This window comes from Lithobates pipiens, unplaced genomic scaffold, assembly GCF_037356315.1.
Source record: "Lithobates pipiens isolate NorthernLeopardFrog02 unplaced genomic scaffold, aLitPip1_a1.2 Scaffold_30, whole genome shotgun sequence".
Lineage (NCBI taxonomy): Eukaryota > Metazoa > Chordata > Amphibia > Anura > Ranidae > Lithobates > Lithobates pipiens.
The window spans coordinates 61,251,983-61,268,815 of NW_027507791.1; the positions used below are offsets into that span (position 1 = coordinate 61,251,983).

General features: G+C 42.7%; 1 protein-coding gene across 1 annotated transcript; it reads right to left on the reverse strand.

The window, feature by feature from the left end:
• Positions 1 to 224: 224 nt before the first annotated feature.
• Positions 225 to 16,473, reverse strand: LOC143942908 (SLAM family member 9-like). The gene is made up of 5 exons (XM_077464327.1): positions 16,413 to 16,473; positions 8,166 to 8,486; positions 7,526 to 7,807; positions 4,888 to 4,980; positions 225 to 3,993 (listed from the first exon to the last, which is right to left on the reverse strand). Exons 1-4 carry the CDS (start codon positions 16,459 to 16,461, stop codon positions 4,892 to 4,894), a joined length of 741 nt encoding a protein of 246 aa, XP_077320453.1. The 5' UTR covers positions 16,462 to 16,473; the 3' UTR covers positions 225 to 3,993; positions 4,888 to 4,891.
• Between the last annotated feature and the right edge of the window lie 360 nt (positions 16,474 to 16,833).

Genomic DNA, 16,833 nt, shown 5'->3' on the forward strand with positions numbered 1-16,833 from the left:
ACAAGGCTCCATTAGCAGTGAATAGAGGTCTTGTAACTTTCCAAAAACTATAAAAAAAAATATTTAGAGAATTGTTTATATAATTCGAGTGGAGTGGATAGCATTAAAAAACCTTTGTGTACTAAGATGGGGTACAGATTAAGTATTAAAATCCACTTTAATTCTTTGTATAATTATTACATACATATCTTTATATTCACAGTTTATATATTAATCAGCTTTCTTATGTTGTTAATATTCTATACTATATACTGTTATTATTCATGTCATTGAACATACAATTAATAAAAACTTTTGACAAGAAAAATCCACTTTAATTCTAGAATGCCCCAATCTAGAAAACAAGATGTATGCTGTATATACAGAGATATTTTAAATTTCACAAACCAGCAAACAAGAGAAAACAGAGACATGATCATGCTTTCTGAGCTATGAAGAGTAGGATGAGCAGCCATTCCTGATTTTTGAGGATCGTCTCTGAGGTTAGGAGGTTGTCTGTGGATGAAGTGTCCCCAGATGTGTCCCCATTTTTTAGTAGATTTTTTAATAGAGTCCCTGGCCTAGCTGTGACATGAGTAACGCCAGCAGTGACAGCTAGATCTGCCACAGTGAGGGATGTGGAGTACTAAAAGCACTACATCTTTCTTCTCAATGCATTCAAGGCCTCCCTCCAAACTATGCATGTTAACCTTGCGCCTCTTCTTATTTTAAATCTGTTTATTTTGTTTCTATACCTTGTGTAGTGGTGTAACGCATCCCCTAAGGGGCCACTGGTAAAACTGATGCTTCCCCCAAGATTAGTGCCCACTTCTTCTCTTTTACACTGAGCTGCACAAAAGGTCCCATGGGTGACTATGACTTCTTTCAATGAGCTATACACAGTCACTAACATCCAGCACTTGGGTTATCTACTCACAATGCCGCAGGATGATTGGTTGCCTCCTTCCAAAATCCACCAGGCGCTCTTTAGTGAGGGAGACACAGACTCACACTAGCACAGGGCAACTGGACACTGTCCCCCCTTCTTCCTCCTGGTACTCTCCAATGAGCTTCTTCGGACCCAAATGGATTCCAAGATCAGATTTGTCAAATAGGCCTCCCAGCTAAAGCTCCAGCTTGGACTTCCAGTAATCCTGCATCAGGGCCTGAGCCCCTACACAGGGGTCCACTATGGCAGGACTAGATCCAGAAATCCCCTGCCTCAGGCTTCATGCTATTTATATGCTCTCCTGCCGCCTTCTGTGCACACCACTCCAGGAATTGGCTGCTCATAAATATTCAGGCTGCTTCTCCTATTTTTCTCCCACTATAATTCTAGAATCCTCTAGAACAATCAGAGGATCAGGTAATCAGAGCAGCTGCCTGTGGGACACTGAGCAAGACAGAGTAATCAACCCCTGCTCCACTGACTACAGAGGAGCCAAACTAAATTTACTTAATGGCCTGAACTAACTAGGCAGGTGCTACACTTGATTGTCTGCTTCTTGTTCCAAAAGTTTCTGACCAATTTTTCAAGGGTATGTAAAAAATAGGGGCAGGGATTAGTAATTATGGCTACAAATTGGGGTGGGATTTTGTGAGTGTGGTATACGTGACCAGTGTCTCTGGATTTTGTTTTAAAAATCTGGTCACTTTAATAATGATTCATCTGACTCTTCTCAAATCCCTGCACTCATTTCCTTCTACAGTTGTCTTCCTAAATTTAGCCACACGTTTCCAGACGTGGCCAAAAGTGGGGAAACAAAATAAAGAAAAAACGATCACAATTGGTAATCCTTCACATTTGCTGTTGCCCCCTCTAACCCTACATTCTTAGGCAATAAGTGCATTACCAGGGTAAATGCAGTCCTAACTGGAGGCAGATATTACTGTATGGACACAGCACAGGACTTCCTGAACTCGAGCTTGATTGAACTTTTATCACAAATTTGAAAACACACAAATATATATATACATACACACACGTGGCATATATTATAATAAAATATATAAAATCAAAAGTAAATGATTGGAATTAGTCCAGGCAGAAACTCCATAAAAGCTTGGGTAATAACAGAATTCTATTTCCCCAGCATGTACAAATAAATATAATATTTTTGATGATAGTGTCTTTGATATTGCATAGTAGCAGTAAAGCGGAACTCTTTCTAAGGTGAGCTTTTCACTTCTGACGGCAGAATTAATTTTTCTTCACCAATTAACCTGGCATGGAGACCTCTCACCACCCTGGGATGGCACAAAGAGCAGATTAATAAAAAAACACACTCATGAGTGCAGTTAGCGGGGTAGGAAGAGCATGGGCAATTGGAGTCTCTAACATGAAAGTTCATAAAATAAAGGTTCATAAAAGGAGTAGTCTCTGGGGGTGAGGTGCAGACTCTGGTAAGATAGAAGGGATTCTGTAGGAAATGCAGAAAAGAAAGAGAGCATCACCATCTAAGTGCAGCAATGATATAAAATTTTATTCCAAGGATAAATGATGAAACTCACAAGATCACAATGATATCAGCGCATGTAGTGATATACTGGGTTCATACACTGTTGGGGAGGACGAGCTGCGGTAAGGGATGAGGTTGCCACTGGTCCCGGTTGTGCTGGTGGCTCCCAACGCTTCTAGAGACTCGGGTACACTCAGACAGATCGTCTGGCATCACTTCTGGGTTGAGGGTGGAGTGGGCGATGAGTGCCTGACGATGGGAGCCACCAGCGCAGCCAAAACCAGTGGCAATCTCATCCTCATCCCTTACCACAGCCTGTCCTCACCAGAAGTGGATGAACCCAGTACACATCACTGATATAATTGCTATCCTGTGAGTTTTATCATTTATACTTGGAATAAAATGTTATATCATTGCTGCACTTAGATGGTGCTGCTCTTTTTCTTTTCAGCTGAGATGGCAAGATCTCCCTGCCAAGTTAACAGAGAGGCTCTTTGGGGGATTGGACTCTGTCCCATTGCACCCTAAAAGCTCCACTTTAAAATGATGATCAATGAGGCTTCATTTTACTGGTTTAAGCATCCCAGTCTCACTTCAATTTCAGAGTACAGCTGTCTTCAGTTTGGATTTAATAGCGTGCAGATCAGATTGTTGGTAAGGAGTCCTAATGCTGCGTACACACGACCGGGGGCTTAAGTCCGACAGACTTTCGATGGAGTTCTGACGGAGTTCTGACAGAGTTCTGACGGAATTTTGGAATGAACGGACTTGGCCACACACAATCACGCCAAAGTCAGACGGATTAGAACGTGATGACGTATGACTGGACTAGAATAAGGAAGTTCATAGCCAGTAGCCAATAGCTGCCCGAGCGTCAGTTTTTGTCCTGTTGGACTAGCATACACACGAGCGGATTTCTCGGTAGGAACTGGGTCCGGCGGAGTTCTGTCGGAAAAATTTCAAACATGTTCCATTTCTAAAGTCTGTCAGACTTTTGCGAATCAAAAGTCTGCTGCAGCCCACACACGATCGAATAGTCTGCCGGAATTGTTCCGTCGGACTTTTGATGTTGAAAAGTCTGGTCGTGTGTACGCGGCATAAGAGAAATCAACATATCTTTCACTCAGATACAAAAATAGGCTGTGGATATGCAGATAATTTCTCTAATGGTGGCAAGAGGATGAACTGATGTCATTAGGCCGAGAGTCTCTCATCCACGGAGAACACATGGGACATTGCCACCATCTTGGATGTCATGGTCAAGGTAAGGGGAAAGTCCATCAGCTTGTAACCACAGGTTTCCCTTCTTTGGCATCACTGAGGATGACAGTGGGTCATGCGGGCTCTGAATGAGCTGACAGAGGCCTTCTCCATTCGGTGCAGTCTCACGTCACAGGTAGCTAGGATGCAGCTCCTTCAGAACACAGCCATTCTTGAAGCCGGATGGATGCATCCCCCAGAGCTATCTTCAGCGTTTTATCGTTTTGTTTTTTTTCGCTCATAGTTTTGACACCCAAACTGGTAAACAGGTTATTGCTTGACACCAACAAAGAATCTGGGAAAGTGATGGAAAGGAAACATATTACATTACATTTTTTTTAATTATCTTTATTTTAGGTAGCATTGTGAGAGAACAAATCAAAAAGAATGGGCCAGAAAATAATAAAAACAAGGAAAACAAACAAGACAGTAACAATAGGTATACAATATACAGAAGTACCAGGAGTCATCACTTGCAACATAGGCAACAGACACCGTAACCGAGAGCTACCTCAACATTATTAAACACAAGGGAACTCTCCTATGTCACGGACTTTCGGTCCCAGTAGACATATTGCCTCTCTCAACTGACAGAGAAGTGGAGAGAACCACCCCCCCCCCCCACACTGAGTGCCCCCATAGCAAGACACTTGCTATGGGTATGAGCCTATCACTGTGCTGTTGCTTCTTGATCATCTAGTCATGACTGTGGGTGGAGAAGTGGCCAGGCTTTACTACAGAGCTACAGAAGAGGAAAGTCAGTTCACCAATCTATCTCTGCTGCCTGGCAGAGCCATGGTTGGACAGAAGTAAAAATTCTTTACCATGAAAAAGAGCTCTCATATCTTTCAACTGTATATTCAGCTGTTTTCTTAGCATTCAACCTTATGTGGACTCCTAACAGGGCAAATTAAAGCTTACCCAAGGCTCCTTGCCTCTTCAAAAATAAACTTGACCTGTTGTTTTGCCCTTCATGGACAAAGCACAGGTTCTCCTTAACCTGTTAATACTGTTAAATGAAACATTGAAATGGAACTGGAGAGAACAATGGTATGAGCCCCCAATGGCCTGCAATGACTACTACTGCAACCTTGGCATTTTTTGGAAAATGTTAATTTTTTCTAATATCTTCATGTTTGGCCAGCATTACTCAACAATAAGATATGTATGGTGTGATAGTGATTTTTACCTTTCTATTTATATCTGTGGGACAGGCATATAAAGCAGACGCTTAATACCAGATATGTTGCTGTCAGGGCCAATCTCAAATAGAATGCACATCCTAGAAATAAAAAAAACAATGGATTTAGGAGAAATCGAGCCAGTGAAAACCACAATCTAATGTAGCTGATAGGGTTTCTATTCCCCTGAATAAATATTGTCTCTTTTTTTTCAGACGCATATAACTCAACATCTTTTGGCATCTCATTTATTAGAGTCTCTGATTAGATCTCCATATAATGCCACGTACACACATTCGGAATTCCAGACAGAAAAAGACAGATGAGAGCTTTTCAACGGAAAATGCGACCGTGTGTATGCTCCATCAGAATTTAGCTGTTCGAATTCCTGCCAGCCAAAAATTGATAGCCTGTTCTCAATTTTCCAGATGGAAAAAACTTTCTATAGGTAATTTCGATCGTGTGTATGCAATTCCGACATGGCAAAAATCACGCATGCTCAGATTCAACTACGAGACAGAAGCTATTGGCTACTGGCTATTGAGCTTCCTTTTTCTAGGCGCGTCGTACGTGCTATACGTCACCGCGTTATAAACGATCGGAATTTGGTGTGACCGTGTGTAGGCAAGACAGCTTGAGCCGAATTCCGTCGGAATTCCATCAGGAAAAAAATCTGAGCTTTTTCCGATGAGAATTCCGATAATGTGTACGCGGCATTAGAGTTCTCATCTCCTCCCACCTTTTACACAGAAGAAGGTAATGAGACAGGGCACCCCCTAACTGGAGTCACTACAAAATATCAGAAAACTATGGGTGATTCAGCCCAACAGTAATTTTACCCATCACAGAAATATCTAATTTGGAAGGAATGGTGGTAATTTTATATTAGTAAACTGCATGGGAAAGTGTTTTTCAACTATTTGAAGTTGTGAACCCCAAGAGCCAACACTGAAGTTTTAATTGTTGGGTTTCTACTATGTTTTTGCATGCCAAAGGTTGTAGCCCTTGTGACAATATCAAAACAGGCAATGTGTTAATTCTAAAAGACCATTCTAGCTTGTTGGGACAAGAGTGTGGAGCAAGCATTATGGGGTGACAACAGGTTGTTATGCTTTTCCAGAATGACTGATGTGCCTCACAGAGCTGGAATTAGGTTTCCAAAAGTTAGGTTTTGCACATTAAAAGCTGTAGTCCTTATGACAGTACCAGTACTAGTAATTTGTGGATCCCAAAAAACTGGAACAGCTCGTTGGGACTAGAGTTCAGAGCATGAATCATGGGGTTACAACAGGACATTGTGCTTGCCTAAAATAAATTATGCCCCCCCCTATACATATATCTTATTTGACATTTTCAAATATTTATATAATAAGCCAGCCCACCTACTGAAAATATAAAGTTCCCTTCTGGCCAATATCCGGTGCTAACTCCAGACCCAATAGATCCTTCGACCAGTTTATCTTATGTCTCAGCTGATTATAGCATGTGTGGAGCTGCTTTCTTCAATTTTTAGTGTGCTATGGCACAGAGATTTTACAAGTTGGAAGTCTTTGTGAACTATAATGAGTGCTTCTTAGGTCTCATGCACACTGGACATTTTTACAGCTGCTGTTTTTGACTTCAGATGTTTTTCTCTGCAATCAATAAACTCTCCAGCATGTTATCCTACGTGTTCATGCACACATAGGCTTTTATTAGCAGTTTTTGTCTGGGGCATTTTCTAGCTGGTAACAATGATAGATTGTGGTATGAAGTTATTAAATGAAAGCAGAATTAAACCAAATGTTTCCTTATTTAAAGGGATTGTAAAGTGAATTTTTATTTTATTTAAAATAACAAACATGTTATACTTACCTCCACTGTGCAGCTCGTTTTGCACAGAGTGGCCCCCGATCCTGCTCTTATGGGGTCCCTCGGCGGCTGTCTTGGCTTCCTCCCGCAGTTGCTTCTCACGTTCATGCGAGCTCCCTCACATGGTGAGAAGCACCTGCGGGCGCGCTCCCGTGATACAGCCGGCGGCTATAGCCGCTCACTGTATCACTCGGCCCCGCCCCCCGGCGCTCTGCGTCAGTGGATGTGATTGACAGCAGCGCGAGCCAATGGCTGCGCTGCTTTCCATCCATCCACTCCAGCCAATCAGCGGCCAGGCTGAACGGTGGAAGGGACGTCTGGGGACGAGCGCGGGACTTTCAAGGGGGTGAGGTAAGTAAAATGGGGGGGCTGGGGGCACCGGGACTGTCAGATGTTTTTTCACCTTAATGCATAGAATGCATTAAGGTGAAAAAACATTTACCTTTACAACCCCTTTAATTATCAGTTATAACACAGCATAAAATTTTAAAGGCCATCCTACTCTGCAAAATGAGCTGTTGCCAAGTCACTCGTGGGCTTCTTATTGTTTTGAGAACTCCAGTCGTGAGATCTCCCCACCATAGTTCCTGACTCATTTTCCAATGGTGTGGTGTTCGCACAAACTAGGGATAGAGGATGTGCCACTCCTCTATAAGCATTCAGGCCTGAGCACAATGGTCTTGCCCTCTGTGTCCATAGGAAATAAATTAAATTGTTGGGTGGTCCAATTTTCCAGCATCTAACAACATTGGTCATACTAGTGGGTGAAATTGGCTGACCCTCCCAGTGTCTTACCTAGCACACAGATTGGCTGTAAATATAAAGTAACATTCTTCTGGTCAACAAGGTTGTGTACTATGCACAGGAGGTCCATGTCCCAGGACTCAGGCTGCAGTGACATCTGGACTGTGTCTCCAGTACTATTATACTGTTGATAAGCAGAGCCTCCGTGTCTGTATTTCCAGATATAGGACACTACTGAAAGGTTTGTTGGGACAGAACAATGAACAGTCATATTGCACCAGTTGTCGGTTTTCTTCTCCAATTCAGGTTCTAAAGATGGGGCTGGGACAGGCTCTGCAATCAGAAAAAAGCTGTTAAACATTGGTTCATTTCAAATATATATTTTATATATACAGTATATATATACTTTATAATTATAACATATGTATGACTCTCTAAATATTTGAGAAATTCTCCACAATTTCCCAAATTCCATTTAGTATTAATTCATTATTGAAATCTCCTTTTATAGTATATCCTATAAAGAAGATGAAAAAGAATCTGCAATGTCCCATGACTGGCCTAAAGACTTCAGAGAGGAAAGGTATCAAAACGCAAAGAGAATATGCTACCAGTGAGGCCACAAAGGGAGGCAGAAATGCCAATTTGTTTGGGCCCTGTACTTTACATATCTGTTAAAGTAAACACCTACCATATACAGAGAGAATAAATGACTGCTCATGGGATTGTTTAGTTGTAAGTGTGATGTCAGCCATATATTTCCCAGAATCCCTTAGTGTCAGCTGTTCAATAACCAGTATGGCTCCATTACGAAATGTCTTTATCCGGTCAGCAAATTGATCAGCGTATTTAGCCAGCTTGCCATTTTTTATTGCTGCCACCTTGACTGTCTTCCCTTCAGATGTAAATGTCCACACAAATTCTTCTATAGGGACTGTCAGAGTCTGGTGGCTGGAAAGCTGGACAGAATGGTTTAGAAGTCCAAACACTTCCTCTGTGGCATGATCTTCAGCTGCAGAAAACAAGATAGAATCTTATAAAACATTAAGCAATGCTAAATTTCAGGCACATATATAAAAAGGCAATGGCATGCTTACTTCTGTTGATGGAGATTACTGGAGATTCTATAGAGTCCATCTGAGAAACCTTAACATTAAGCCCAGACCCTGATGAAGGAGGGTAAATTGGTCCGTGAAACACATTGGTTACCTCTGTTCTCCTGTTATCTCATTGTCACCAACAATAAAAGATTAGGGATTTTTAGATCGTTTAGTGCACTGTTTGCCAATTTCATTGTGGTCTTGTTAGCTCTACCCTTTGGTCCTACATTTTGGGATAATTCCCATCTTGTGTGCTTGAGCATGAAGTTCTACTGCTGCTGTTGTTTTTGACAGGATTAGGATCTGAGTACAGTGCCTAACACCAATTTTTTTCCAGTCTGGCTACACTGTCAGGGCTGTCTAAATCTCAGGACTAGAAATGTAAATCCTTTGACAAGTCAACCACTGACCATATATGTATTTTAATTGTGTGTTTACCTGGCTGGAGTCCAGAAAATCCCCAGCAATGAATGCGTAATGCCGCGTACACACGATCGGAATTCTCGTCGGAAAAAGCTCTGATGGGTTTCCCGACGGAATTCCGATGGAATTCCGCTCAAGCTGTCTTGCCTACACACGGTCACACCAAATTCCGATCATTTAGAACACGGTGACGTACAACACGTACGAAGGGACTAGAAAAAGGAAGTTCAATAACCAGTAGCCAATAACTTCTGTCTCGTAGTTGAATCTGAGCATGTGTGATTTTTGTCTCCGAATTGCATACACACGTTTGGAAAATTGAGAACATGCTATCAATTTTTGGCTAGCGGAAATTCGGACAGCTAAATTCCGAAGGAGCATACACACGGTCGCATTTTCCGATGAAAAGCTCTCATCTGTCTTTTTCTGGCCGGAATTCCGATCGTGTGTATGCTACATAAGTGAAAGCTTATTTCCTATATTTTCATTTTCATTTTGGTTATACCATTAGAAAAGAACAGATAATTATGAATTTTAATCACTTAGCAGGCAGGAAATACGTAAAGTAAAAAAGAAGGAATGGGGGTTGCTCCATGTTTTTTCAGCAAAGGTTTCCTTTGCTCACAACCAAAATGTTAAATGTAGTGAAGTACATGTCCTACATAAAGACTCATCTCTCTACTACCAGGCTTGTCCTGGCCTAGAGCAGTATTTTTTCTGCACCCCTGTCTCCTGTCAGACGATGTGGGCTCCTGCCGGGAGGGAGGTCTATGGAGACTGCACTAAGATAAACACTGTGCTGTGTGGAGCTGCTAGAACATTCAAGATATATACTGGATTATATATACATTTTTCTTAAGACTTTATATGGTTCTGACCTGTCATGGGTGCAAAAAGTGCACAAATGCTTTAAAAAGTCACATTTCATAATCTAGAACGGGAATAGAGAGGAACATTTCCATTGGCCTGTTTTGATTGGCATTTATTTTTTATTTTTCCAGATTTGCTTCTCCCAAATATGGGTTCTCATTCGACAGCTCTTTGGTCTTCACCATAGTGGAGTTTGGAGTGTGACAGTTTGAGGTTGTGGACAGGTGTCTTTTATACTGATAACAAGTTCAAACAGGTGCCATTAATACAGGTAATGAGTGGAGGACGGAGGAGCCTCTTAAACAAGAAGATACAGGTCTGTGAGAGATAGAAATCTTGTTTGTTTGTAGGCGACCAAATACTTATTTTCCATAATAATTTGCAAAAAAAATTCTTTAGAAAATTAGATCATGTGATTGTCTGGATTTGCTTCCACATTTTATCTCGTAGTTTGAGGTATACCTATGATGACAATTACAGGCAGGGCCGGTGCTACCACTAGGCAGATTAGGCAGCCGCCCAGGGCGCACTGTCACCTAGGGCGCAACTGTGGCTCCTGTGTATACACAGCTCTCTGGTGTGGAGATGACACAGTCTTGTGTGTGTAGAGCCTGGTGTCAGTATAACAATACAGACAAGCACGAGGAGTGCGGAGAAGGCGCGGCTCATTCATTGGGGAAAGTAGAAGAATTTTGGTGAAGCCGCTCGGCAGTACATGTGTATGGAGCGATCTGCTCTCCCTTCCTAGGAACAACACACAGAGCAGCCTGGAAGTGTCTTCCGCCCAGCTACTGACACTCACACATAAGTCCTGGGGGGAGACGCAGATCCCATGTATAGGGAGACACCAGTGGAGGAAAATACAGAGACTGGTGCTTGTAAATGCCGCCCTATACACACCATTGACCCCCAAGCATTACATTGCAGCACATCCACCCCTCTGACTGCTCAGCTCTTCCTCCTGATAACCCAGAGCTCCCTGGAACGTCCCCCCCCAGTCACATTGCACAGGTCACAGCACGGCAGGTTGGAAGCAGAGGATGTGGGTGAGTGGTCGGTGTCCAGCTACACAATGCTATTACATACTGATATCAGCGCTGTGCAGGGCGGTCAGTGTGTCTGCTCTCTTTATGTTTCTTCTGCCGGTGACCACCCTGAAAAACTCTCCCTTCCACCAGCAGTCAGCAGCTGCAAGAAAAAAATACAGCTCAGTTCTAGTAAATGCTGCTCCCCCTGGCCTGAGGTCTGTACACCCGCTGTGCCCATTATGATGGGTTCCCACCATCCCTGTGCTGAGTTCCCATGTCTATACACCTGATGTGCCCTTTATAAGGGGTTCCCACCATCCCTGTGCTGAGTTCCCGGGTCTGTACACCAGATGTGCCTTTTATGAGGGGTTCCCACCATCCCTGTGCTGAGTTCCCGGGTCTGTACACCCGCTGTGCCCATTATGAGGGGTTCCCACCATCCCTGTGCTGAGTTCCCATGTCTATACACCTGCTGTGCCCATTATGAGGTGTTCCCACCATCCCTGTGCTGAGTTCCCATGTTCTTGCACCTGATGTGCCCATTATGAGGGGTTCCCACTGATAGGTTGCACTGATAAGGGTCGCACTCCATACAGGTGGTACTCAGTGCCCATGGGCACTGATAGGTGCCTTGATTATCTGTGTGCATATCCCATGTACAGGGCCGGTGCTACCTATAGACAAGGTAAGCACCGGCCTAGAGCACACATCAGTCAGGGGCGCCTTACCGATGCCCCTCACCACCTCCAGGCTCAGTGACTGATTCCACCCCTGCCAAATGGTAGCAATCTATAAAAAGGTGGGGTATGCATGGGCAGGGCAAAGGGGGGTGGAGCCAAAGGGGGTGGCAAAATGAGGTTTCGCCTAGGGTGTCAAAAATCCTTGCACAAGCCCTGATTACAGGCCTCTCTCATCTTTTTAAGTGGGAGAACTTGCACAATTGGTGGCTGACTAAATACCTTTTTACCCCACTGTTAATCTTTCCAAAGGAACACAGAAAATTAAAGGCTGACAAGATTTTTAACCTTTCCATATGGTATCCAAACCCGAAAAAAAATCTTTGGCTTGAGATAATCCATCTGCCTGAACCCTTAACACCTAACCTTCTATTAAAAACTAGCATCTATCTTAAAATCTACCTTAAACAGAATTTAACTCCCAGAAAGGTGTTTATTCTATTCAAACACCACTGGGAACAAACTAGTAAGACAGTACCCAAATATTACTTTTGGGTCCTACCTTATCATAACTTTTGAATAAGGTGTAAGATTGCAAAGGAGACTTTGGTGTGCTTTTTCAATTTACTGTATATTTATGTTGTCTACTTGGGATCTGGGATCTATCCAGTATTGTCCCCGACAGAGGTCTAGAATCCATTTGTTTCACTTAATTGATAATCTGTGCATGTGGTGAGAAGACCAAAAGTCACCAAGGGGCCTCTGGACAAGAACAACTTTTTAGTCCACCAATTCGGAAATAGATAGACAGATAGATAGACAGATAGACAGATAGATAGACAGAGAGATAGACAGATAGATAGACAGATAGATAGATAGATAGATAGATAGATAGATAGATAGATAGATAGATAGATAGATAGATAGATAGATAGATAGATAGATAGATAGATAGATAGATAGATAGTCGTTGCAGTACCCTGAACTCACTCATAGTTCATACTATCCTACCCTACTGAAGTCTACCAGTGAAATCCTTCTTTATTACCAGTGTAGCGCCAGGCTCCCGAAGAGCACACGCTGTTTTTCAAAGTTAATACCTCACCCAAACTACAGTTTGGTTTGGATCTATTTGCCTAAATTTGGCTTCTGTGTCAGTCTGACTGGGCTGTGAGATGTTCAGCCTGGCTACAGGGGGTACTGTCTCTGGTGGCAGGCATGGAACGATAGTCTGGTCAGGTGCTTAAGTTACTCTCTTCCGGAGCCAGGTCAGTGGGAGTGGCCCGCTCGCTGTGCCCTCTGGGAGAGGGTATTTAAGATGCGGATGTCACGTGGTTCGGGGTTCTGGCCCAGTATGCTGTGCTGACTACATGGTCCTGGTCCTCCTGACCAGCCCCCAGGAAGGCTATGGCCTGGGGTGTGGATCCACCTGACTTTAATGCCTCTGGGATGGCTAGCCCAAGGCAAGGGAACTAAGGAAGGATTCCAAGGTGGATGGGTGCCGTCTCCGGTTTGGGGGAGAAACCCATTGAACTTCGAGCATTCCAGGGGAGTACTCTTTAGAAGAACACCACGTACGGGTTGGTTTTCTTAACAGGAGCCTGGAAGGGCTGAAGTAACCGAGAAAATCTGGTCTTGTGGATATCGCCAAGCAGGTTGAAAGATCCAGGTATCCTACAAGTGTTCTACAGCTTAGTTTCCCTACCTGTTCTGCAACAACGTCAGTGATAAAGACTTTGTTCCTGAGTAAACACCTGGTTGGCTGCTAGGCCTTGTGAGAGAAGGACTGTCCAATCTTAATGTTCATCCAGCTGCGAATGGCTATTCTCTGGATGCAGTCAAAGTAAGCAAGTTCTCTAACATGTTTGACTTTGAAATTGAGAGTACCTGAACTTTCCCTTCCAACCCTCTGATCCCAAGTTGAAAGACTGTTCAATGGTTTGAGTTTTTGCTAATAAAATCCCTTTAAGTAGATCTATTGTCAGTCTCAAGTTACTGGGCCATCTACCACGGGACATCCGGTAATGGTAAGCCCAAAAAATAATCAGCAGCTCCTTCGGGTGTTAGTGCTACGCCAGCCTATGTAGAACATAGAGAAAGCAGAACAGCATACTGTATGTCTCATTTCTAGTCAAGCAGAAAGTACAGGAGGTGTTGCTGCATGATACCATCCCAGGAGCATGGTTAAGGCATTGTGAAGGATGCCTCCCAGTTCTCGTATGCTGTAGAAGTGAGCAGCATCCAGGTCTACATAGCAGCAGGAGTGGCCCCAAGTGCCACTGATCCACATATAGAATGCAGGGACTCCTACATTCCAGAATTGCCTTATGAAATTGCATAAATTCTGCACAAATTTGATGAATGGCTGAATGTGCATGAGCCCTAAGATATACAGTGGTGTGAAAAAGTGTTTGCCCCCTTCCTCATTTCCTGTTCCTTTGCATGTTTGTCACACTTAAGTGTTTCGGAACATCAAACCAATTTAAACAATAGTCAAGGACAACACAAGTAAACACAAAATGCAATTTGTAAATGAAGGTGTTTATTATTAAAGGTGAAAAAAAATCCAAACCATCATGGCCCTGTGTGAAAAAGTGATTGCCCCCTAAACCTAATAACTGGTTGGGCCACCCTTAGCAGCAACAACTGCAACCAAGCGTTTGCGATAACGTGCAATGAGGCTTTTACAGCGTCATGGAGGAATTTTGGCCCACTTATCTTTGCAGAATTGTCCTAATTCAGTTACATTAGAGGGTTTTCGAGCATGAACGGCCTTTTTAAGGTCATACCACAACATCTCAATAGGATTCAGGTCAGGACTTTGGCTAGGCCACTCCAAAGTCTTCATTTTGTTTTTCTTCAGCCATTCGGTGGTGGACTTGCTGGTGTGTTTAGGATCATTGTCCTGCTGCAGAACCCAAGTTCGTTTCAGCTTGAGTACACGAACAGATGGTCGGACATTCTCCTTCAGGATCTCTTGGTAGACAGCAGAATTCATAGTTCCTTTTATCACGGCAAGTCTTCCAGGTCCTGAAGCAGCAAAACAGCCCCAGACCATCACACTACCACCACCATATTTTACTGTTGGTATAATGTTCTTTTTATGAAATGCAGTGTTCCTTCTACGCCAGATATACTTGGACACACACCTTCCAAAGAGTTCCACTTTTGTCTCATCGGTCCACAGAATGTTGTCCCAAAAGTCTTGGGGATCATCAAGATGTGTTGTGGAGAAATTGAGACGAGCTTTGATGTTCTTTTTGCTCAGCAGTGGTTTTCTCCTTGGAACTCTGCCATGCAGGCCATTTTTGCCCAGTCTTTTCCTGATGGTGGAGGCATGAACGCTGACCTTAACTGAGGCAAGTGAGGCCTGCAGTTCCTTGGACGTTGTTGTGGGGTCTTTTGTGACCCCTTGGATGAGTCGTCGCTGCGCTCTTGGGGTAATTTTGGGCTGCCGGCCACTCCTGGGAAGGTTCACCACTGTTCCATGTCTTCGCCATTTGTGGATAATGGCTCTCACTGTGGTTTGCTGGATTCCCAAAGCTTTGGAAATGGCTTTATAACCCTTTTCAGACTGATAGATCTCAATTACTTTCTTTCTCAATTGTTCCTGAATTTCTTTGGGTCTCGGCATGATGTGTAGCTTTTAAGGATCTTCTGGTGGACCTTACTGTGTCAAGCAGCTCCTATTTAAGTGATGCCTTGATTGTGAACAGGTGTGGCAATAATCAGGCCTGGGTGTGGCTAGAGAAATTGAACTCAGGTGTGGACAACCACAGTTATAGTATGTTTTAACAAGGGGGCAATCACTTTTTCACACAGGGCCATGATGGTTTGGATTTTTTTTCACCTTTAATAATAAACACCTTCATTTACAAATTGCATTTTGTGTTTACTTGTGTTGTCCTTGACTATTGTTTAAATTGGTTTGATGTTCCGAAACACTTAAGTGTGACAAACATGCAAAGGAACAGGAAATGAGGAAGGGGGCAAACACTTTTTCACACCACTGTATGTATAGACAATTGTTGTTGTTTCTGTTGGGGAGATTTCCCTTAACTTCCTGTCCCAAAAAGGAAGAGATGAAATATGTACAAAAATGAGGAGAACTTCTCTATTAGACATGTGTCACTAGAACAGGTGTCCCTATTTACCCCCACCTCTTATTCTGGTGACAACCCAAAACATTTTTTATTTTTCATCATTTTTTTCAGTGGCAATGGTCATCAGAACAAGAAAGGGAAAGAGGATAAACCTATCTAGCTGTGACAAAGACAGCAATAAAAACTTGACAGAGGGTCTAATTTTTCCAAATTTTATTATTATTGTTTAACATTTTTACTATACATAGACTTTAACTACCACCCTCCCCAGGAGCATATAATTACCTATTCATTTTTCCCCCACTTCACAGTTTTGGTAGGAAACCCTATGTAAGCTTCATTTCACTTACACAGAGCTGAGGACTCTCTCTCTGCTCTTATATAACAGCCCTGGTTTCCTAAATGACCAATTACCAAATATAAGGCTTGTCATGTGGGATGAAATGGAGTTAACCACATATGCTCCACATACCCATTAATGCTGGCCATTTTTCTTTAATCTCAGAGGTAGAAATTGAGCAGCAACAAAGCAAAAGGAAGCTGCAGCAGAGGAGGGTGTACCCAAGTTAACTTTCGTATTCAAAGGCATAAATTCACTTTAAGTCTATGGAAAAGTATAGACTAGATATAAAACTTCAACACTACTACATGGCACAAGATATCCATATTTATGTTATTTATGTTAATACAAAATGCAGATATATGTTTCGTAATAGATTAACTTTTGTTCAACTTACCTGAAACCTGGCGAAAGGCTACCAGCAATACAAAGGAAAGCATATTCATCTTAATCTTACTTCTCAGTTTTCTGTGTAATGTTATTTCCCCTCTACGCTTAGGTAGAAGTACACAGCAAAACCACAGGTTGGTCATGTGGCCTAATATACTTATATATGAGAAGCATGGAATATTTTTGAATCTGGTTTCAATTCACAACAAGGTACATGCTGTTTTAAAATGAAACCAGTTGCTGTATGTATTTTAAAGAACATTCTTAGGCAAAGCAAAAAGCATATTCCTTCCCTGTAAACTGCTACTAACCCACCCGACTGTTATTTAAGGAAAAATACTTTGTGAAGCCTTTTTTTTGCTTGTCTAAGATTTCCATCAGTGTCCCTTGTTGGCACCACTTCCAAGAGTCATGACTGATTGATCCAG

Bases quoted from the DNA above. Each gene is read 5' to 3' on its own strand.
- LOC143942908 (XM_077464327.1), bottom strand. From the start codon at position 16,461: ATGAATATGCTTTCCTTTGTATTGCTGGTAGCCTTTCGCCAGGTTTCA. The intron at 8,487-16,412 runs GTAAGTTGAACA...TGTTTTCTGCAG, and splicing joins AGCCTTTCGCCAGGTTTCAG to CTGAAGATCATGCCACAGAG. The intron at 4,981-7,525 runs GTAAGACACTGG...TTTTATTTCTAG, and splicing joins ACAGCCAATCTGTGTGCTAG to GATGTGCATTCTATTTGAGA.